We start from the raw sequence: 24,569 nt of genomic DNA, 5'->3' as shown, positions 1-24,569 counted from the left end.
GGGGGTCAATGCTTCTCCCCGGAGCCCCATTACCGGGTGGCATTAACGGATGTGGTGGGCCAACGGGGGCACAGTGAGGGCCCGGAGAGAGTATGTGTGTGAGAGCGACTGTGTATGTAAGAGACTGAAGGAGAACAATTTGATAGTATCTCCTCTTCACTGCAGCCACCAACACACCACCATCAATCACTGCCAAACACAGCAGCAGCACAAACACACCAAATACAGAAGCACACACACACACACACTAATAGCCATTCACATCGGTGAACACTTAAGGTATGTTTACCTGCGCAGGGCAGAGAGTAGCCCACCAGCGGCTCCTGGATAAACTGTCGCTCATTGAGTCTGGTCACACAGTACAGGTGGAAGCACTCCAGGCAGATCACATGACGCTCGGCACACTGAAACACCAGCACTGGAGTCCTGGAAGACATGGTGAGGCCATGTGAGTCACACTTACAGTCTACAGTTACACAACTCCTCATCGTATTATAAAAGTGTTTACAGGAAAAGTACTACTAGTTTCCAGTAATAATTTCTGTCCACACTGAAAGCAACAATCCTGTGATGTTATACAATCACAGCCACTTAAAATAACATATCTGTTGAGCACAAAATTAAATATCAAAGGCAACACTTGTTATATTGAAATATATCACATAGAAAATTTGTCAAGAAATTTGTCAGAAAATTTTTTTCAGTTCACATTTTATCACAAAATCAAATGAAAAAAAAAAAAAAAAAAAAAAGAGAGAATATGGGCACATGACATGGAATACTCGTACTAAAAAAAAACTTTAATCACACCACAAGACCATTTAAAATGACCTGGTGATAGCAAAAAAGCAAAAATGGTGAATACACTTCTTAAACATTCATAACATCTTAACTAAAAATCTACCAATAAAAAAAGTGAACTACAAAAAAAAAAAAAAACTACCACAATTCACAATGTAATTATTTAACCATTTATTTATTGATTTCTTAATTTTATTTTATTTTTTTGCCTTACGGCAATGCTAATTTTTGAAGGGAACATGCTAAACAGTGATGAAAATGTAATGGTCCAAAATAAGAGTTTTATATTCTTTCTGATTTTGGGGTGAAATATGATCTGGAGAGTTATCATGACATTGATAAGGAGAGGGCTTCAGGGAAAACGAAGGCAGATAGAGAGCTTGTTTAGATATGTCGCTTGTTCAATACCTTCAGAAAACTTCAAATGATCTCAAAGACCCTTGATACTTTAGTGTAGTAAGCAAAGAAACAGCCGTCTGAAAACTCATGACAATTTTCTTTCTATTTCTCCAGAAGTCCCCCTTCACTCTCAAACGCAGACTCACTTGACTGGAAGTCAACTTGCTAACACAGTGTTCCACCTCTCTGACCCCTCTCTCCTGCTTGCACTGCAAGAGACTGGCCGTGTCCTTGTCAGTGCCCTTTTAAACAAATGGAGGAGATCTCTGAGGAGGAAGAAGAGTGGAGTGGAGGACGGTGGAAAAACAAAGCTCTACTCAGGAAGGTAATTGCAGCGCTACTTCAATCAGTCCTTGATTTGAATGGTGGTTGTTGGTGATTGGGCTCCATTGTCTGGTTTCTCCAGGCGCTTGACGGCCGCCCGCCCGACCCTTCGTGCGAGAGCAGCAGGTAGGAGCGTTTCTGCAGGACCGCCCCGCTAATAGCTGACCTTCATTGGCAGGACACACTTAGTGCCCGCTTTTTCAGCAAAAATGGCCACTGTTGATTGAAGGGCCACACAGCAGGAGGCGTATGTAGGTTCAGGAGTACGAGCAGCCTGTCTTTCAGAATGTTTGTCTCAATCTTCAGTTTACTTGTGCAATGTGTTGCAGGTGTTTCATTTTTCTTTCTGATGGATCAATCAGAAGGTCTACAAACTGCTCTGTCAAACTTGTTTTAAACTTGTTTAGAAAGTTATTTTTCCCATGTAGTCGTTGTCTGCTATGTTTCCATCCAAAGATGCAAATTTAATTTATGCGCAAAACTGGAATATCGTCTAAAACATTCGCAAATAAAGCACCGTTTCCATCCAACTAGTCAAAAAGAACAAAATCGTCACTTCCTGATAAGCTGGCACTAAACATCACTAAGAAAAGGAGAAGTCAATGAATATAATACTTTTAATATATGATGAATCACTTGCGCCTCAGAGCGAGCAGACGAAACACAATAAATGCTGTCATTGCATTCGGAGGTGGATGCCTGCTGTTTGGGAACGCAGTCGTGTAAGACAATTATACAGAAATACTTGGTGACAGACTTTGCTCAGGCATTTCAGAACAATCAAAACAACATTTCAGATGCTGTGCAACGAGATAGGTCCACTGGTTAGTCGAGTAAGTTATCCAGTCCCATTGTCACATGAATTTTTTGATGCGCATGGTAGAATTTATTCAGTAAATGTGTTTCCATTGTAGTTTATGCAAAAGGTTTATCCTCAAGTTTTTTTATGCACATTTTTAGAATTTATGCACACCTTGGTGTTTCCATCCAGATTTTTTCATGCGATATTCCAAAATGCACATAAAAATGATTGCTTTTAAAGTTAATATATGTCAAATGTACTGAATTGCAACTGAATTGCAATCCCATTGAGTCATAGTAAAAGTGTTATTAAAAATATACTTAAATACATCATATGCAAGTTTTAGTATTAATGACATTAAAGTATACTTTGCTTTACCATACACTTAAACTATAGATCAAAAATAATAGAAGTACTTATGAAATGACCTACTGTATAAAAATGTACTTAAGTCAGTCAAAATGGCACTTTAAAATTCAGCTAATATAAATTTTAAATATAATGCATTTCATTTAATTGGAATTAACATTGAAGTTTCCAAAAACATCACATTCAGTTTGCAAATAAGTATATTATTTTTGATCCCAATAAATAAATGATTATTGAAATAATTTTAAAATGTAATATATAGATATATATTTTAAATATTAAAAAATATGTTACTTGTCGTTTATTTGTAATTGTTTGTTAAATTCACAATGTAGAAAGACTGAAATACTATTTTCTTGTATTCTAATAATCTTTAATTTATTTTAATTTTTTTCTCCAGTGTTCAAATTTTTTCCAGTGCTCGTTAATTTGAGGATTTAATGTTTGTAGCTGTGGGTTTTTATTTATAGGTTTTAATCAATTCACAGCCCTAATAGAAACCAAGCAACCAATAGCATTGTTTGTAATCCTGGCTGGTTAGGACAAAAGCTTTTATCTTTTGTTGATTTATAGCATCAGGCTTGTTTAGGACGTGGTGAGATTAATGTTGTAATGAACTGTCTGATTTGTTCTTTGCTGTGTAGACTCATTCCGACCTCTATAATGGGTTTAGCTATAGACACATGGGAAAAACCAAGAGCCACTCACATGATGTCAGTGCAGGCGATGCAGGGCACTCTGCGTGTGTTGGGCATTATCAAGTCCAGTGCTGCTGAAGTGTCATTATCACAGGTGGGGTGGGCAGCACATTTCAGGTAGAACTCCTGCAAAAAGCACAAATGAGATGTAATCATGCACTGCAAACCCCCACGAACAGCCTCAAACAACCCAGCTGCAGTGGTTTTTTATGGATTTGCAGCATGAGGGTAGTAATATTGGACCCAGCTGGGATAAAGCTACCAATTTAGTCCAACCAGTGGACGGTCCTTTTTGTCTGCCCAGCAATACAGCGCAAGATGGACAAAAAGGCACAATAAAAATGGTGTCTGAACTGAAAATGTGGCTTTGTAAAATGAATAAATTCTGGCTGAATGTAGTATGTTGACAGCTTTGGTAAAATGTAAGTGACTTTGTAATGATAAAAAGTGTGACCTCAAAATTGAGGTTTGAACCCAGTGTCATGTTGCAGGTCTATTTCCAATGTCTTTTACCACAGTTTCCTGTCCTCTTCTGATATCTATCGTTAAAAACAGCTTCTCCCAGCCAGCCAACCTGATGTTCAGCTGGGTTAGCTGTTCAGTCAGCTCGTCTCCCAGCCTGACCAACTTATAAGTGCCCAAATGTCCTTTAAAACCTCCAAAACAATCCAGCCTAACAAGCTTGTCCAGTGTCAACTAACCATCTTTTGTTGGTTTAAGGTGCTTTTTCATTTAGGAAAGTGGCACAATAATAATTAACATACGATAAAATTGTTGCAGACTCACCGCCACTGTGCCATCACAGTCTTGTGACTGACATACTCCATGAATCCTGTTAGGGAGAAGGACATCATCCCAGCAGCACGGCCCCTACAGATAGCACACAGAACATCACAGAGATGATGGACGTCAGTCACAGGGAGATGAAGAGAATTATGGTAACTGGACGACAAGTAAAGAGCAGGAATGTGATGAGAGAAGGGTCAAAAGAAATTTAACTCGAAAGTTTAAAGCGAAATAGATCAAAACCCCACAGCACTAGTAAAAAATGCCTTTAAATCCAAATGAAAAACGTACCTATACATACAATTCACTGCTGTTTCCAGCAGAATTCAAAATTAGTGGAAGTTAAACACCAACAACTTTTATTCCCTATTTGTATTACTTATTTTTGCATGGTTCCTTGCACAATATTATGTTATGACCTCAAAACACTTTTTACTTTAGTGCACAATTTGTTAAAGGGGTCATATGATGCGATTTCAAATTTTCCTTTCTCTTTGGAGTGTTACGATCTGTTTGTGCATAGATAAGATCCCTGAAGTTGCAAAGACTAAAGTCTCAAATCCAAAGAGATATTCTTTATGAAAGTTAAGACTCGACCACGCCCACCTAAAATGGCTCATTTAAACATGCCCCCACATGTCTACGTCACGATGTGGGGAGATTTTCATAACACCACCCAAATGTATACGCAATGAAAGAAGGCGGAACTATTATTCTCGCTGTAGTATTGTTGCTGCCGCCATGTCGTGGAGACGCTGTGTTTCATTGTAAAAGCGAAAGTACTTTGTTTGGGCTTCCTAATGAGGACACAACTAGAAATCAGTGGCCACGCCGTTCCAGAACAGTTCAACCCAAATATTAGAGTGTGTGCAGCGCATTTTACGGAGGACTGTTTCCTGAACCTGGGAGTTCGTTAGCCTGCCAGCTATGCACAAAAGCTGTTTCTATAAAGTGGGGCATTCCAACTTTGCAAGGACAGTCTGGCGCTTCTGACTCGCAGCCTGTTTTCTTACTTAAAGAATTTGTCACTGACTATTCAAACGCGAGTTTTCAGCAGTGTAGAGTAGTGCGTGTTTTTTGTCGTTTCTCCGATCACAAATGCAGACATGGTAATGTATACGCGGCATGATGCGTAAAAAGACAGTATAAGTCATTATAATTAGTAATTATGTCCCCACTGGATGCAAAAATGCCTCGTTTATAATGGGTTTTATTGTTTTGGTCTCGTCGCACCGAGACACAGCATCACAATACGGTAAGGGCGTAACATTTCCGTTACACGCTTGAGGTATTCGGCCAATCACAACGCACTGGATCGCTTCTCAGAACGATGAGCTTTGTAAAAACCGACGAGTTTCAGGAAGGCGGAGCACAGAGGAGCAACAATAATGTAGCTTAATGTACCATAAACCACATAAACACATTGTATTACACCAAATACACAAAATTGTTAGCAAACACCTTTAAACTAATACATTTTGATGGCTGTATCACATAACCCACTCCATATGCATGGCTATTCTAAAATGGTAAACTTGCTCAGCAGCTCACCTGGTGCAGCACTGCACTTGCAATTTTGAAGTGCCAGGTACAATACAGTGAAATAGAAAACTTGATAAAAGAGCTCAAAACTAGCCAGATAAAATGGCATGGGTGCTTTGGAAAATGCATTTTCATTCTTATGTTTGCTTTTATTCACACTTTCGGTTAGGTTTAATGTTACGCTATTTTCGATTGCAATTGAGCATTAACATTTTAGACCCGCTCACTGTCTATTTAATTTCCAAACTGCAGCAATACATGCAACAATCAAACAACTAGATTCCTGTTCCTCTGTTTCAAATAAAACAGAACATTTTTGGTTTTAGCGCCACATTCAAAAATGTCGCCACAGGAGTGATACAAATAAAATAAACAGTGATTTTCAGGGTTTTTTTTAGGTAGGTCTATAGCATTCGTTTTTAAGTACAGAAATTTAATAAAGTAATCAAATGTAAAACAGCATTGCATATTTGACTGTATAAATTAAAGATTAATCTTTATTAAAGTTACAAAAGCGATTCAATCAAGAGCAGTGAGTGATTTCTTTGTTGTTGCTGTTTGATTAATATTAAGAGAAGTTTCGGATAAGCGCACGCACAAATCTTCTCACTGCGCGCGCGAGCTCGCATCCTCTGGCTCTTAAATGTTTAAACTGGCAAAGCTTGCATGAGTTTAGTTTAAACAGATATCAACGTGTGCTGTTCAGGTCTCACCAGTGCGTGCGCTATGAGCACCCAGGTGATGACAGAATAAATGCTCATATTCCAGCATACGGCACTCGCATTGAACTCGCAGTGAATGGTTTGTCCACTCTTTTTTTTTTTTTTTTTTAAATCGCTGATGTTGTAATGTACTGGGAAGCCAGAATGCGCATCCTAGTGCGTGCCGAACCGTGTGTGGAGAACCGTACGGTTCGATTTTTTCCCGCAAACCGTTCCACCCCTAGTCTTAAAGGAGTAGTTCACCAAAAGAAGAAAATAAAATAAAACATTTATTATTTACTTACTCTCATGTCTCTCAAAACGACCTTCTGGAGAATATTAGTCATAATGTGCAAAGAGTTGTGTAAAGAGTTTTCTTTTCATAAAAATCTTCTGAAAAACATAAATGCAGGTTTGAAACGAAATGAAAGAGTAAATAATTATAGTTTTTCATTTCAGAGTGGACTATCGCTTTAAAAATCACCAGCATCACACAGTCCTCTTTCTCTACCTGCCACCTCCGTCACACACTCTTCCTTGTCCTTCTGCCAGATTAAGACACTCTCTCCATCCATAATTGTTTTGGGACAATGTCCCCCCACCCCCCGCCTGACTCCGACCGTGCCTGATTAGCATAAGCATTTCAACATTCTGACAGGGCCCTTAATAAGCAAGAGAAAAGGTTAAGAAAATCATTACTCGCCCACAGGGGGAGCAGGAGGGGGGTTGAAGGGAAGGGAGGGCGGAGGGATGAAACCGCCATGCTGTGGTGGAGGAGCCCAGAGATTACACGAAGACACCTGCTTAGAGACAGGAAGGAAAGGTCACATAGACCCCCGGCGCGTCAGCTCAAAACAAACACACGCTAGCACATGCACGCGCTGCTGCAAGTGTAAATGATTAATGAGAAAAGCGGCGATGAATTATTCAACAACACTCCTCCCGCATTGTTCACATCAGTCTCACCTCCCCACCCTCTCAGGACGTTTCTTTTTTCTCCATGGAGGAGAATCAACATCGCAGTCCCACAAAGCCTTAATTACATTACTGTTAAACAAACAGGGCTGTGTCTGTGAGCCAGATGTGAGGATTCTACTTCCTGTATCCAGCAGAGACCCATCTGATACACACCGACCCAACTCAAAGCACCTGATTGGTCGAGTGCGCTCGCGTTCACCGCACTCAATTATAGACGTTTGAAGTCAATGAAAACAAACATGGCGCACATCCAGAGAAAACAGGGCTGAAGCACACACAGCAAATACTCTGTGTTTGAACACATGGAGGGAACAGAGTAGTAATCACAGTGACATCAATCTCTGCTTAGATAAGAAACCATCTTTGGTGAAAATATAAACTGCAGTTACACTATAGGCACAATTAATTCAATACACTTTCAAAGCATTTATATCCTATGGGAAACATCCCACATTTTTGTTGCAAGATAAGTCTGATTAACTATATTAGTAATATATATGTGACCCTGGACCACAAAACCAGTCATAAAGTATAATTGTTGCAACAGCCATTGTATGGGTCAAAATTATCTATTTTTCTTTTATGCCAAAAATCATTAGGATTTTAAGTAAAGATCATGTTCCATTAAGATATTTAGTAAATGTCCTACTGTAAATATATCAAAACTTAATTTTCGATTCGTAATATGCACTGCTAACAACTTCATTTGAACAACTTTAAAGGCGATTTTCTCGATTTTAAATTTTTTTGCACCCTCAGATTCCAGATTTTCAAATAGTTGTATTTCGGCCAAATATTGTCCTATATCCTAACAAACCATACATCAATGGAAAGATTATTTATTCAGCTTTAAGAATTTTTAAATTAATTATTTATTTTTTTTTTTTTTTTTTTTTTTATTGACCCTTATGCCTGGTTTTGTGGTCCAGGATCAAATATTAATAATATGCATTTATAATGTTACAAAAAAGTTATATTTCAAATAAATTATGAAACTTTCTATTCATCAAAAAATCCTGAAAAATAAATAAATAATAAATAAATAAATTACTTCCACACGTTTTCACATTTCAGTAATACTAATACAAATAATTATAATAATAATATGGACCATGTGACACTGAATATTGGAGTAACGATGATGTAAATTAAGCTTTGCCATATTTTTATTTTATTTTATTATTATTTTTATATATATATTAACATGCAAAATAGTTATTTTGAATCTAAGTAATATTTGACAGTATTGCCGTTTTTACTGTATTTTTGATGCAGATGAATGCAGCCTTACTAACCATAAAACACTTCTTTCAAAAACATTCCCAAACATTTAAATTTATAGTGCAAGTTTATCAATAACTACAATAACTTATTTACTTGTGTATTTTATACATTGATTTGCCTATTTAATTTGCTATAAAACTGCAAAAATCACACTGTTTAGACATGACCCAAACCCCATAGAAAATGTTATTGCTTCTCAAAGTACAAAACACTACTAACAAGTAATAAATAGCCATTAATCCCAACTCTAAAGGCCTTTTACTGTGATTTGTGTCATTCTTTCGCAGTGTATTGAACTGTGTGGAGCGAAGCGTGAAGCCACAGCATTACCCCTGGCACCGTGTTGCAAGCAGGTGAAGCGTTGTAATGCGATGCTCAAAGCTAACCCTGTTTGCCGCTGACCTTTCGAAGCGCAGCCAATGATTTCCAGATAATTCACATAAGGTATCATTATGTGGGCTGTGCCACTGAAAAAAATCTAAACAAAATGGAAGAGAGACACAGTTTCATATTCTGACATTCAGAGAGGAGAAAAAAATCTTTCCATAAATTCTATTTGTCTTCTGCCATTTATAGAGGCTTTATTTGATTTTTAATGTACTTAAGTCTTACGAGTAAAAAGTACGATCGATTAACGTTTGTTTTGTAATATATACAGTTGAAGTCAAAACTTTACACCTTTCAGAATCTGCAAAATGTTAATTATTTTAACAAAATAAGAGGGATCATACAAAATGCATGTTATTGTTTATTTAGTACTCACCTGAATAAGATATTTCACATAAAAGATGTTTACATGTAGTCCACAAGAGAAAATAATGGTTGAATCTATAAAATTGACCCCCGTTCAAAAGTTTACATACACTTGATTCTTAATACTGTGTTGTTACCTGAACGATCCAAAGCTGTGTTTTTTTTTTTGTTTAGTGATAGTTGTTCATGAGTCCCTTGTTTGTCCTGAACAGTTAAACTGCCTGCTGTTCTTCAGAACAATCTTTCAGGTCCCACAAATTCTTTGGTTTTCCAGCATTTTTGTGTATTTGAACCCTTTCCAACAATGACTGTATGATTTTGAGATCCATCTTTCCACACTGAGGACAACTGAGGGACTCGTATGCAACTAATACAGAAGGTTCAAACGCTCATTGATGCTCCAGAAGGAAAAGCCATGCATTAAGAGCCAAAAAGATCAGCTCGTTCGTGAAATGGACACCGCCATCACATCTTGGAGAGGATGATGATGAATGACATGTTTTTAAGAAATAGGACCCTATTTAACGATCTAAGCGACCTAGTTGATGCATGGTCTAAAAGGGTTGTTCCTATTCTCTTAATGAGTAATAGGTGTGTTTTGGGCATAACCTGCAATTAGAGGTGTGCAATATGACGATTTTTGATCGTGGACGATAAAAATGTCTCCACGATCTGCTTTTGAAGAAATATCGTAGTATCGTACAACAGCGCACATTATGTCAAATACAGTTCTGGCGACGCCGTATCAATATACTGTACAACACGACATACAGCAGTAGAGTTACTCTGACAGGACACTGCACTTATTCGCGATCGCAAAAGTACATTATTTGCATACAAGCCTTGCTGGTTAAATGTTTAATTTGCGCGCTGGTCTGACGTGCGCACAACTAAGTTATCTTTGCGCTAATACTGTAAAAACACACAAGGTTTACATACAGACTCAGTTGGTTATCTCGAAAATGAAAGTAAATAGTTAAGAGAGAAACGGATGCGTGCCTGTATATTAGATGCGTGCAGCTCTTAAAGGGACAGTACTAAACATGCTGTTGACTGTCATTAAAGGGATAGTTCACCCTAAAATTTAATTTCTGTCATTATTTACTCACATGTTGTCCCAAACCACTATTAATTTCTTGTGCTGAACCCAAAATAAGATATTTTGAAGAATGAGGGTAACCAATCAGTTGCTGGTCTACATTGACTTTGATAGGAAAGAAAAATCCTATGGAAGTCACTGAGGACCAGCAACTGTTTGGTTTTCCACCTTCTTCAAAATAGCATTTATGTTCAGCAGAAGAAAGAAACTCGTTCAGGTTTAACACAACTTTTGAGTAAATGATGGTATAAAAATACAACATTATGACAGAATTGACAGACAGATGACAGAATATTTATTTTTGGGGGAACTATTCATTTAACGTTAACAAAACGCAAAGAGAAAAATCACTCCCTATTTTTGACTGAAAAACTTTAATACAGTTGCTTTAGGAATCAGTCTATCTAGTGTTTTATTTTTATATTTGTTCATTCATTCAATTTCATTGAATGCTCTGCTAAATACACCTATTGTACCTGAAAATAAAGCACTGTTTGTTTTATTTGTATATTATGTGTATTTTTAATGTGTATATTTGTTCTTATTTTTTAATAAGAAAGATAAAATAATGACACAGATTTTTATCTTCGCTCCCTTTGACCTAAATATCTGCCATGTCTTTTTTTTTTGTTACCTTGAAAGGCTTTGTCTTTCTAGTTTGGCTGTAATGCTCAGACAACTTGTAAAACCAAAATAGTAAAACCAACATGACAAAGAATCGTGATAAAATTGTGAATATTTCTAAAAAAAATCGTGATATGATATTTTTTCCATATCGCCCACCCCTACCTGCAATAAACCAATCAGAGTCTCATCTCCCATTTCCTTTAAGAGCCAGTTGTGCTCGTGCCATGGCGAATTCGCTATTTACAAGACAAGCGCAAAAGACTGAACGCGTCTCTAGAGAGGAAACGGAGCTGCTTGTGCGCGCACAAATAGATAGCCTAATTCTGATACATGCAATGATTATCCACTGTGACATGTAGGCATTTTTATATTTATGTAGCCTACAGAATAATAATATTTTACATTGTAATCCTTTAATTTTTAATATTTGGCATGTTTGTGTGCTGCTGCGTGTCCCTGTGTGTGTGATAAACAGAGTGTATGCGCATTGTGGACCCGCCTAAAGGCACATTTTACTAACGCTCTCTCTAAACAACAAAAAATATTGCGCCACTGACTTTAGACCAGGTTTTAGTTGGTCAATGGCGCAGTCTATTTCAGATGCCTCAAAATAGAAACATGCCAACAATGCGCCTGAACACACCTCGTTTTCAGACTAGCACGCCCATGAGCGCATAAATGAGCACAAAGGCACAGGACAAAAAAACCTTGTTACTGTCTACCCTTGGCTCCACGTATTCTTTTGACTTCACTATTGCTTTAGACTTTGAATAACACGCCTTTTCCTTTGTTTTTGTGCTTCTCAGTGAATAACGCAATACATTTTTATTAGGACTGTCAGTCGATTAAAAATTTGAATCTAATTAATTACATGATGTGATGATACTTTGAGAAACATCTCCGTTTTGTTTTTTTGTTTTTTTTCGTTCATGCAATGGAAGTCATTGGTAACCAAAACAGCTGTCTTCAAAATACCTTCTTTTATCTTCCACAAAAGAAAGTAAGTCATTCAGGTTTAAGTAGCCTAAATGATGACATAATTAATTTTTTTGGGGTGAACTATCCCTTTAAAGTTTTTTAAAAAGTTTTTCCCCTTTATTTTTAAATAATTCTCTAAATAAGAAACTAAAATGGCTCACTTTATGAATGGGCTTCTGAATCACTGATTCACCCGATTCGTTCAAAACGTGGATATATCAAGAAACTAAACACAGTGTTGCTCGGAGACGCACAACAATTCTGCTATGGCTTTATAGGTCCTTTTTGTGTTGGCAAAACTGAGCAAAAACAGACAATGTGTTTAAAATATAACAATATTAACTTCTTATCTACTGAACTGTTGTATAAAATCACATTTGCACTTGTTATATTTGGGACAAAATCAGCAATCATGTGATATTGCTCTCGCTGGTCGTGTGATATAAATATGAGACAAAAACTCATACAGGACCATTTCTTGCCCCAATATCTTGAATTTTAGGGCATAACTGCATTTATGGAGTTGCTGTCCTGTATCATATTTGTCAACAGTCAACTGTATGAAATGTAAGATGATGTACAGGTTTGGGGACAGGGCCGGTGCGTTAACTGCATTAAAATATTTGAATCACGTCATTTTTTCATAACTAATTAATTAAGTTAAAGTGTTAAAATGACAGCCCTAATTTTTATATTTCAACCTGCTCATCACACGTGTGTCACAAGTCATATGGATACTTTTACAGCCTTTCTGGTTTTGATAGTCCTTGTCGGATCTTGCCAACAGATATCATTTAAAAGAAGGACAGTGCACTTTCTTCAAAAAGTCTTCTTTTGTGTGCACAGAAAAAAATGCAACGAAGAATTATAACAATATGAGGTGAATAAACAGTTAAATCATTTCCATTTTTAGGCGAACTTTAGGGAAAAAAACAACTGAATAGCTCAACTTGATACACAATGTACGACAAATATTAAATCTGAAATGCTAAGCCTGTAATGTAATATCTATGGGGCTGGGGGTTTCATTACAATGGAACATCCCCCGAACATTATAATTAAAACTTCTAATTAAAGCCTTAGGGCACATTGAGATATTTATAATGCCAGCATTGTAGTCAAAACTGTATTTCTCATAATTGTGTTCTGGAGAAATGTAAGACAAGGTTATTTTCTACTAATGTTCAAAGCACAATGAAACTCATAACAGCAATAATAAGCAGATTTTCCCCCTAAAGGCCTAATTCAGTGATGTAGGTTTTGAAGATCCTGGTGTAAAAGTGTCTATATCATGCACACAAATCTGTTAGAAGCCAAAGCTGGATGTTCAAGCTAGGAGTTGCTGATGGAGTTGAATGTATTTGATTGAAAGTGCTGCCAAGTCCAATATCTCCAAAGGTCTCCAAATGAAGTGCTCTGACAGCGAGTGCGTAAACTTTGCCGTCTTCTTCTCCTCAGCATATTTGGAGAAAGTTCTCTGGAGAGAGTTAGATGAGAAGAACTGGAACCCATTTCAAGCCCGAGGATGTTAAGAGCCAGATGCATCACAAGATTGGCAAAGGAATGGGGCGGCACTGGCACCGAGACAGTGGACAAACAGATTCTCAGCGCCGAACACCACCGCGAGCGGAAAGAAAAGGCAGGTGCAGCTTAGCGACGTGTCAGTCAGCCTTCCCAAACAGTGGCAGAATGCGGAGAGGTGGGAATGCTGCCCACGCGCTGGGACAGAAAGTCCATACGGACCGAAAGATAAAACAGGCCATGGGCGGAACTACGGAGGGATGGGGCTTATGACAGCCGTGTGGGGGCAGCGAGACGTGGGTTTGTGCTGTTCTGTATTCATACTTCAGGCTAAGAAGTGTCACTGTTTGTTAGTTATGAGACTTGGGGCAACAGAGCAAATGTTTCTGGTTAGGGTTTTTATTTTGTCTCAAAGTGCTTATGAGTATGGACTAAAGAACAGCAATAATAAGCAGGCTTTTCCCCAACAGTCATCATTCAGTGATGCGGTTTCTGTGGCTGGAGCATGAGGCTGCATTAGAAAAACCCACCACAGCTAAAATGAGTGATTTGACCAGAGTTGCAAGGATTGTATTCTGGAACAATTATCCATAATAAAGAAAGGGGAAATGAGAGTGTCACAAGGGAGTGTCACATTATCCCAAATTCTTCAATATGAAAATACTTTACTGTTGATTACCTTCAAGGGATAGGCTAACTGTCGTACGCATGTTCACAAGACAGCAGGGCTCCTAGGATGGCTTGAGGGTGAGTAAATCATTGGGTAATTATCATTTTTGGGTGAACTATCCCTTTAAGGCCAGTTCTATATACACAAGTTCACAAGTTCCCCAAAAGAACATTATTTTCTCACTGTAAGGACCGTTTTAATAATCTAAATAACCTTTTTCCTCAAAATAACTTTTTTTGTGAAATAAAAAAAAGGTTAAATGGGTGTTAAAGGTTCTTCATGGAACCACATAAGCCAAAAAAGAAACTGTATTTTTAAGAGTTTAAATAAAGGTGAAAATAAAAGTGATATCAACTTCTGTATATTAATTGTATCTAAATGTGTTCTGTATGCCAAACAAAAAAGACACTACTAAATTGGCATCTTTGAATTAAGAAGTAAGTTTCTATGCAAAGTAGATAGTTAGGACTAGGTGTTAGAGCAATAACAGAAGCATATACTGTGTGTACATATACGTACCCTGCTGAGAGTAAGAGTGCCTTGTTTACAGTCTCTGCAGCGAACACGTAGTTTTCCAGGCTGAATGGCCTTGCAGACCGTCTTACAGAACACATAGAAACTGCTGTGGGCTTTAGCTTCTGTAAAAACAACCATAAACATCATAAAAACCATGCATTAACACCAAGTGTGATTTTTTTTTTTCAGTGTTCAAACGCTGTCCCATCACAGTTACTCCTATCCCAGTACACAGTAAGTCATTTGTTGGTTGGTGTCATTGAGCATATAAAAACTGGTCAGCAAGTTTATTAAGATCTGCAATATAGCACATGGTTTACATGACTTACCCATGAAATAGAGTGAGCAATGTGAGATATTTAAATCAAATACTGTCTACTGACGTGAACTAATGTCTAAATGTTCTATTTTTTACTGCAGTGGTAAGTGTGGTAACTTATGTGAAATATTCCTCACATTAAGCTACCAAAAATGAAAATATAAGGGGTCAAAATCCCTATGTACTTTCATATTTTGTAACAGGTGGCATTTTATGGAGAAATGGAGACTGTCTCATCTGTGAGTGACACACGACCTGCACTATCTGTCACTAATATGCTAGAGAATATGCACAGGGACAAAAATATACATTTTAATAAAAATAATGCATAACACAGTTTCTTGCTAAGACGTATTTATGGCTGATACATTTTCTTAACTGACCCGCCATTGGAAAATTGATGGTGAAAAAAGATTGCGAGATTACCTGTTTGTCCAAACAATGGTAGACAATAGGATTGTTTGGGAAACCAGTTTAGACAAAAACACCTTTTTTATTTCTGTTTGGTGGCAGAAATGACACTTCAATATATCCAGTGCATTCCTTTATTTAAGAATGCATGAAAGGGACCAACTGAGCAACTGAAATTCAGCTGGCGTTTATTTGTTTTCTTTTGTTTCATTTCCCTTGCTTCTTGTCCTCTTTTAGTTTACAGCTGTGGAGTGTTTTGAATGGGACGCAAGTGGGTTGGTTAGAGCGCTGAGTAGAGGATAAGAACAAGGTGCAGCCGTGCTTCAGCAAGCCACCACGGTCCCAGGACAAAGAGCCCACGATCCAATTAGCCAGAAAAGACGATCCAGACATCTTCCTGGCATATGATTTAGTTTAGAGAGGACTTGTCCTATCAGTCTGTCCCATCCTAGTTTAAATCACTCATGCACACACATGCACACACCCGGGAGCAGCATTCTCATTAGAGCTAAAAGCATGGGGCACCGAGGAGGTACACGATACCTTGACACAACTGACAATAAATCGAGCGGAGTGGGTTTTATAAGACAGGCACCCTATTATTTATGATTTCTGTAAGATTCCTCCATTATGCTAATGCTTTTACAGGAAGAAGGGCCGGATAAAAGAGGTGGCGTGATTGGACTAAGAAGCCGAATGGGCCGCTACCCAGAGTGAGGCTGAAAAGGGAAGGGCGGGCAGAGGACAGCTTGTAAAAGAGCTGCCATTGTGGCAAATGACAGCATCCACTTCACCAACCTGTGCGCTTACAAAAACATTCAAACACTCTCTCTGAGAGCTACATATTACTGCTGAAAAGGAGGTCACCAAAGCCTTAGCTGTGCACAAACTAATGTAAATGAAAGGATATGCAATACAAAGGAATTATAGTTTGGTGGGACTGAAAGCATCATATAGGAAGAGAGTCTGTGGCAATTGCTTTAAGACAGCACAAGAAGCATCCATATATATATATAAATACACACAAATATGTGTGTGTGTATACCGCTGAGTGTGTTAATATGGAGATATTTTTAAAAGTTTCATGCAACAAAAATGGTGTTTGAATTGTTAGGTTTTAATATCCGTGAACTGTCCTTTAAATCAAATCAATTCAAAACTCTGACTTAACAGTGCGTAATATTATTACATTGTTGTATATAAATGAAAAAGATTTTTACAAATTATTAATTTAGTAAAACATTTATCAATAAACACATATATAAATAATTCAACTGTTTTAATAATGTTGTAAAAAACTGGACATTGGGTTATTTTAACTAGATTTTTACTGTGTTTTATTTGTGAATAAAACTGCAACAATAATTGTACTCAAACTCAAACAAAAGACAGCATTTGAATTTGAGCAAATAGGCTCATTAGAAAAAAAACATGCCTGTTGATTCTTGCATGCTGTGCCACATTTTCAGGAGTCATACCCGAGCGCTCTGCATCGCAAGTTCAATGCAGTACCAGGTGTGCTACCAAGCTTACCATCTGAGAAAAGCCATACATGTAAAGATGATTATGTGACGCAAATGTAAAAAATGCATTGGATTATCAATCTTGCACTATGGTAAAAATGTTTCGAAGTCATAACTTAGGGCCAGAATCACTAGCAGCTTGCGCCAGCACAACCCGTCTTTTGGCGTTAAAATAGTACAGTCAGGGGATCACGTGACGCTTTCATGAGCCAAGTCGCACATTAGCTGAGCTATATATTACCGTCTTTTACTGTTGTTTGTCTTCTTTTTTTTACATTTGGGGTAGTTTTTTCGTTTGTCGTTGGTCTGGAGATGTCACACAGTCGGAAACTCCCTTATCTTTCACCATCATCCTCGTCAATTAAGAAGAAAACTAAATCAGCCACCGCAGCAGGCCGAGCCGACATTGAAGACAACATGGCGGTCACTATAAAGCGATTTGAGGACATTTTGAAGGCTAATTAGCAGCAATGCGCACTGAATTCGCCTCTCGCATGACTACAATCCAGAATATATGCTCTAAAATTGACTTTTTAATCAAGAAACAGAGAGAGCAGAAAAAGGGGATCAACGAACACACTGTGCGTCTGGATGCCCTCGAGCGACAAGTGACTGATTTACAAGACCACAGCAGACGCAGTAATCTCCGCCTGCTGGGACTAGCTGAAGGGGCCGAGAAGGATGACCCTTTCGGCTTTCTGAAACGATCACTGCCGATCTGGATCCCATCACTTGCGGGCAGAAATATTGAGATTGAACGGATCTCTCCAAACCGCAAGTGTTTCTCTTCAAACTGTTATGCTACAACGACAGGAATTTGATTCTGAATGAAGCAAGACGCCGCGGTTCTGTGAAAGCGGGTGGCGGTGCGATGTTGAGCTTTTTCTCTGGATTTGAAAGGAATTGAAAGAGGCAGGTCTGCAGACCTTTCTTCAGTATCCAGCTACTCTGAAGATCGTCATGAAACACGGCGAGACCAAACTAATGCACTCACCAGACGAAGCGCGTCAGTTCCTGAGCTCCATTCCCGGTCCTCATTCTCCTGGGATGGACGTGGCATAAGGGTTTGATAATACCGAGTGACTCGACTTCTGATTTACTCCTGATTTACTCATCATGTGTCAATCGGCTACTGGCAGTTCTTCATGTAAGCTAGGAAACTTGGTATCACTAATGTACAGTTTTCAATGTACATGATGCAATTATTTATGTTTGTTTCCTCATTATGGAAAATATACATACTCTTTATTTATTTAATTATTTTTTTATAATAGGGCTAATGGCGGTGTTATAAAGAATGGTACTGGCTGTCATGTTACTGTCACTGATTAAGACAGGGCAGGGTGGCAGCCTGGGGGTTTTTACCCCAGTCTATAAAAGTTTTATGTGGTGTTTTTTTTTTTTTTTTTTATGTTAATGGGTTTTTTAAAGGCAGACTTGAGTTTGCAATGGTATAACTTTCTCTCATTCGTTCAGTTCACTTATTTGTATGATAGTAATCACTGAAATTAATATAATAAGTAGTAATGTCAATGGTTTAAATTGCACCCATAAACGTACAAGTTTTTTTTTTTTTACAACTACTGCGACGAAAAAAGGTTGACATTGCTTTGATCCAGAAAGTTAATTTGCGGAAGGATGACGTTCATAGATGCAATAATAAATATTACGAGGTGGTCTCTTTCGCTGCGACTAACAATAAAACTAAAGGTGTTTTGATAACTGTTTGAAGAACCCAGAAGAGCGCAGATCATCGGATGATCCATTTGAAATTGCTACATGGACTTTATGGAGCGCTTCTGTTTGCATGCATCGGCTTTCCCAGTTTGCCTTTAAATAAAATAAAAAATTGTTCACAATAAAAAAATAGAACAGTCAGGATTTACCAAATATGTGCAGTGAAGAATTAGTGCTGAAAAGGCGTGGACACAGTTATTTTTGCACCTGACCTTATTGAATATGGATTTCTAGGAGTTTCCGTTTCAGACGCAAAATTTATGGGAATTCATTAAAATGAATCGTGCAACGCAATTTACTACTGTTTGCGCTTGTCAAATTACTGGTATTTGCGCCATTATTTAACGCCATTATTTGGCTGCATTTCTTGTTGCTAGGAGAACAGAGAGTGTGTGGTGGAAGGGAGAGGATTTTTTCCGCATTAATTTAAATATCCTTATGCTAATTTTCACTGCACTTGGTAGATTGCATTGGTCATTAATGGAAATGAGATGTCGTGTCTGTTCTTTAATTTGCACGTTGTCAGTAAATCACCCGCAGAAATTTCCACGCCCATCTGTGCTGTTTTGGAATTGCACTCTCACGCTAACTTGCGCTGTTTAGTAAAACTGGCCCTTAGTCTTCTGCAAGGAACCATGCAAAAATAAGTCTTTATTAACTGATAACCTTTCTATTGTTCTGTTGGAAACTGCAGAGTTGTATGTATAGATTTTTTGTACAGTAGATAGAAGCACATTGTTTTCAACGAGCCTGTTGATTACTTAATCTTTAGAAGCATTTAGACACCAAATGATAAACAAAAATGCTAATCATTCTTCCATTAAGATGCAACATTGGTGCTTCTTTACTATGATAAAGCATCAGCTGCCACTGGATAAAATACATTTTCTCTACACTGACTGAAACATAAACAACAACACAAAGACCTACGCGCTGCTGTACCTGTGTGTCCAATGGAGTTCCCCTGTCTGGACGCATCTGTCTCCAGAATGACAGCCAGGCCTTCAGACACACTGGTCAGACGGGAGCCACTGAGGTCGAGTCGGGTCAAGCTCTCCATCCCGCCGCCCGGCCTGTGATGCTGGACCAGCTCAGAGTGTTGGCTCGAGGTGGATGGGGGCAGAACCACATGAACTGTGCTCTGCTCAGGGAGATCGCAGCCCTGTCACAGAAGAGGACAAGCAGATAGTACTCCAACACTCTTCACAACAGCCTCATCCATGTTTAATACCACTATACCTCAGGGATTCTCAATCGCTTTTGGTTTGTGACCCCGTTATGCACCACTATATCTGCTATACACTTCTCATGTTCTTTAGAAACATCTACACTTTGATATTTGGGTTCCATTCTGAGTAGATTAATTATAATTTAGACGAAGAGGTGGTCGATGTCCTCCTGTTAATTAGGTTTTATGATGATCAAGTTTGTAATAGTTCTGACTAGTTCACTTATAATAACCAATTAATAATTGATGGTGATTATTAATGGAAAAACTAAATGAAGAACCCCGTATCAGAATAAGAAGTGCTCAAAACCTGTTTTTCTGAGACCAGCCACAGCGACAGTGATATGAATAGCAATTCTATGGTGCTGTAGTCTCAAAAGCGCATTATGAGAGGATCTTTTCATCCTGTTGTCTTTCATTTCTGCCTCAAGCATGAGGAAAGAAAGGATCAAACTTTGTGGTCTAAGTACCTTCACAAATTCAAGTAATCAAGCTGGCACATACACCGCAGGATTGAAGCGCAGAAAAAAAAACAGGTAGAGAGAATAAACATGCCAATCACTGTAAGACACCGACAAAGAGCTTGTATCTCACAGAGAATGAAAGAAAGATAAAAGGTAAAAACAGCATTGTTTGAAGACGGCAGAAATATTAGAGAGATATCAGAATATGAGACATACGTTAATACTATATAATTCCCTTAGGTATTCGCTTGGTTTCAGAAACATAGTTCCTTCATTTCTCTCCTGGATATGACTAAAAATTTAGTCTCTTTGCGTAGAGATGTGGAAATGTTCATAACTTGATCATTTTTGCTACATCTTTTAAGTGGATATTTAGAGAAACAGTTCAATCAAATGAAAAATCTTATGCAGCCGATACACATTTTTTTTCTTGGTGTGTTTTTAATACAATGGCAGTTTATAGAGATCACATCTGCCAAGGTTAAAAAGAAAAAAGATTAAATAAAATTAGTGCTGTCAAACGATTAATCGCGATTAATCGCATCCAAAATAAACGTTTGTGTTTACATAATATGTGTGTATACTGTGTATATTTATTATGTATGTATATATATAAATAAACGCACACAAATGCATGTATATATTTATGAAATATATGTTTATATATTTAAAATATTTATATATAATATCAATTATATGAATATAAATATACAATGCATGGAACTATTTTCTAAATATATGCTGTATGTGTGCATATTTATATATACATTTATTTTTAATGTGATTAATTACGATTAATCATTTGACAGCACTAAATAAAATTAAATGTAAAAAAAATAAAAATTGCCCATATGACTTGTATGCTATATTCCATGCTCCTTTATCAAGAAACATACTCCACTTATTTTATTATTATTTTACTTTTTACAATCCTTTTTTTTTAATTCATAACATTATATTCATTATTTAGATCATGCTAATTCACAATCCAATCATTAAAATTGCAATGCTTTTTCATCTTTTAGTGGTATTTAAAGTAATAGTTCACCCAAAAATGAAAAACCTTCTGCAATATACCATTTTTTATAAAATGACAGTTCATAGTGACCCCATCTGCCAAGATGCAAATAATAATATTTATTTTTAAAAACATACAGAGACATATTCTGCTTTTTTACCCTTTAGTTTGCAATACTGTTTAATTCATACAATTTTATCCAATTTTCTTAAAATCATGTTGATTCACACACCAATTGTTAAACTGTAATGCTCTAACCATCTGGCTTTTTCCCCATTTGTTGAGAGACCCATTTCTAGACGGAAAACAGCAGAACGTTTGATGCAAATCAGACAAAAACATTCCTTTAAGAGAAAACCTTTTTGACAGGGAAAATGGTTCTTTTGTCCGAAACCGTCCTCAATCAAGTATTTATTTCTTGGTGTTAGCTAAAACAACATAGACAAAATGAAAGATGTGAACCTCATCTTGTCCATTTTCCCCAGCAGTCACTGAGGGTTGATTTTTCAATGGCACAGCATTAATTAAAGAAAGACCCTCTCGCTCCAGGTGAGCAAACCACCAGCTAAGCCTTATCACACTTTCCTGCCATAAATGAGACTTCTAATACAGGCTGTAAAAAAGATGGGCCGCATGCTGGGAAACGAAGCGGCCATAGCAACACAATGCTAGATCCTTATTGAGAAATGCAGGAATGGGAATTAGCATTGATCATTAGTTACATGATGAATGCTTTAAAGACTGCTGTGACATCAAATATGCTGGTCAATATCAATTTAGTTACACGGCAGTGTGTTTTTGACTTTGCATTTGTATGACAAAAATATTAAACGACAGCGCAACAGCGAGATGACCCTTCTGATTCGAACAGTACATCTACAGTCTATACACGCGATAACCTCTAATTCACATTAATGGAGCCGGCAGTTTTCCTGATAACTCCTGTTCTCAGAGGAAAGGGTAAAGCTTTGGGCAAAAATAACGCTGCAAATGCACTCTGAGATAAAAAGCAATTTCCAGGACGTGAACTTATGACATTTAGAAAAAGCATTGATCCAAACAAAACACACACACGCACACAATATGAAAACTGAGCACAAAACTAAGAGACGGGAAAATCAGCCATAACCTAAGAACAAAATCTCCTCGGCAAGTGCATTTGATGTTGTCAGCCTCCTTGATGCCGACATTTATTTATGCATTTTTTTTATTTATTTTTTTCAATTTCAAATCCAGTTACTTTAGGGACAGAGCGGGGCTTGTATTCCTGATGAACAGAAAGTGCCTTGATTTTTATACACGTGTGACCTTTTTCAATTGAGACATTCTAAAGACAGGGACACTGTGCATTAGCAATGACTTGGCTCTTTAAAGATACGCAGCGGCTGAATGTCAATGCTGAAAGCACGGAGACAATCAATTTGTCTTTCATCCGTAATAATAAGCAGCCCCAGAGAGTCTGGACACTTTCTCAAGGTCATTTATGGCCATATAGCTGGCATCGGGACACAACATATTCATCTATATTTCATCTTAAAGTGACACCGGATTAGCTTTGACTGTGAACTGAATACCAATTCTACATGATTAGCAGACAGTTTGTCTTAGAATTAAAACTGAAAGTTGAAAAAACGGATGTGGCACAAAACTTGGTCATATTGTAGAAATGACAATTTCAGTGTTATTTTCAAGAGTTATTTTTATTTGTAAGCATATTTTATACAAATAGAGAAATTCTAAAGAACGTGCAAGCTGAAAAAAGGACACAAACGCACCATAATTGTGGTCTTCACACCCAGTCCACTATAGCCTTTTGACAGCTTTGTGTGAGGAAAATACACAGGGTTAACAGGGTAATTGTTTACTGAAAAATCTGGTCTTGGAGCTTTCAAATCCCATTTGTACTCTGCATGTCCAAACTTGGTGTGCCACTTAAGAACCTACAGTAGTACTCGAGTCCATCTCGAGTCTGAGACCATATCTTCATGGTCTTGTCATGGACTCTGGAGCATTTGGACTTGATCTTCTAAAAGCTTTAAGCAAATCCATTAAGTTAACCATTGTTTATTGAAAAACCTGGTCTTTGTAGCTCTCAAATCCCATTTGCATTCTTGTAGCATTTGAGTCCATCTGGAGTCAGAGTCTTGTCATGGACTCTGGAGCATTCTGACTCAGTCTAGACATGGCATTGACATTCTAAAGGTCTCCGTTTTGATTCTGACTCAAACCATTAAAGGGGTCAAAAAACATCATAATTTAGAAGTAATAGGCTATTTTCTGTCCTGTTTTTAACTCCCCTCATCAGAACGCTCTGTTTAAATAGGCATGGAGGATTGTAGACTCGGAAGTAAACGCCCACTGCTATGATTGGCTAATAGTTGTGTGTTTGACAGTCTACGCCCTTCATAGATGGACGCTGCTGTGATTTCGGTTAAAAATGCATAATTAGTCATATCAAACAACTAACTTGTAAGAAGATTCAAAGCAATAGTGGCCACATAATGAAAACAGTTACTCACACTTGTGTGGTGCGACATTACTGTTCGATCCAATATAACCGGCACAGCATCGTCTTTTAGTTTCAATCTTTTTGAAAATCCCACGTCGCATTGTGCCTTGTTCGTAAACGAATCCGCGGTAAAATGAAGTGAACAAAGGACCAAGTTCTTACTGACGCGGTCTGGATCTTCATTAAAAATAAAAGTTCATTCACTCTTTCCTAACGTTGGGATCAGACGAAAGGTAACGCAAAGACTCATCCACAACTTGGCACTGCAGAGCATCTAGTTGTCTTCAGGGCCATCTTTATTGTTTGGTTTCTGTGTAGACCTGCACGTTTGTCTCTCTCGTAAACACTACATGCGCAAATCAGTGGACGGGGCTAAACAGGAGCAGACATTGATCTTCTTCTGCGGAGGCAGTGCTTATCCACACTATTACATCATAGAGTAGAACATTTCAAAAGCTGTCGTTTTGGCAGAAGGCTGAATCCTGACTGACAAGAGGAGGAGTCGAGGTGGG

General features: G+C 37.7%; 1 protein-coding gene across 5 annotated transcripts in view; it reads right to left on the bottom strand.

The window, feature by feature from the left end:
- The window catches only part of LOC306882824 (E3 ubiquitin-protein ligase parkin-like), a 119,372-nt gene that overhangs the window by 54,822 nt on the left and 39,981 nt on the right, over positions 1 to 24,569 (bottom strand). For 4 of the 5 annotated variants that reach the window (XR_013785298.1, XM_079437748.1, XM_079437747.1 and 1 more), the window contains 5 exons: positions 19,781 to 20,000; positions 14,852 to 14,970; positions 4,180 to 4,263; positions 3,404 to 3,519; positions 290 to 426 (listed from right to left, as the gene is read on the bottom strand). Coding sequence is in view for 4 of the 5 variants with exons in the window: in XM_079437748.1 (XP_079293874.1) it covers positions 290 to 426; positions 3,404 to 3,519; positions 4,180 to 4,263; positions 14,852 to 14,970; positions 19,781 to 20,000 (676 nt within the window). In the remaining variant the exon portion in view is untranslated. Of the gene's footprint in view, positions 1 to 289; positions 427 to 3,403; positions 3,520 to 4,179; positions 4,264 to 14,851; positions 14,971 to 19,768; positions 20,001 to 24,569 lie in introns of all 5 variants that reach the window. The other variant, XM_079437746.1, reaches the window with a different exon arrangement.

The sequence above is a fragment of the Barbus barbus genome (assembly GCF_936440315.1).
Source record: "Barbus barbus genome assembly, chromosome: 16".
NCBI classification, from domain to species: Eukaryota; Metazoa; Chordata; class Actinopteri; order Cypriniformes; family Cyprinidae; genus Barbus; species Barbus barbus.
Note: the sequence above shows the minus strand (reverse complement) of the source record. Positions and strands in the feature narration are given on the sequence as shown.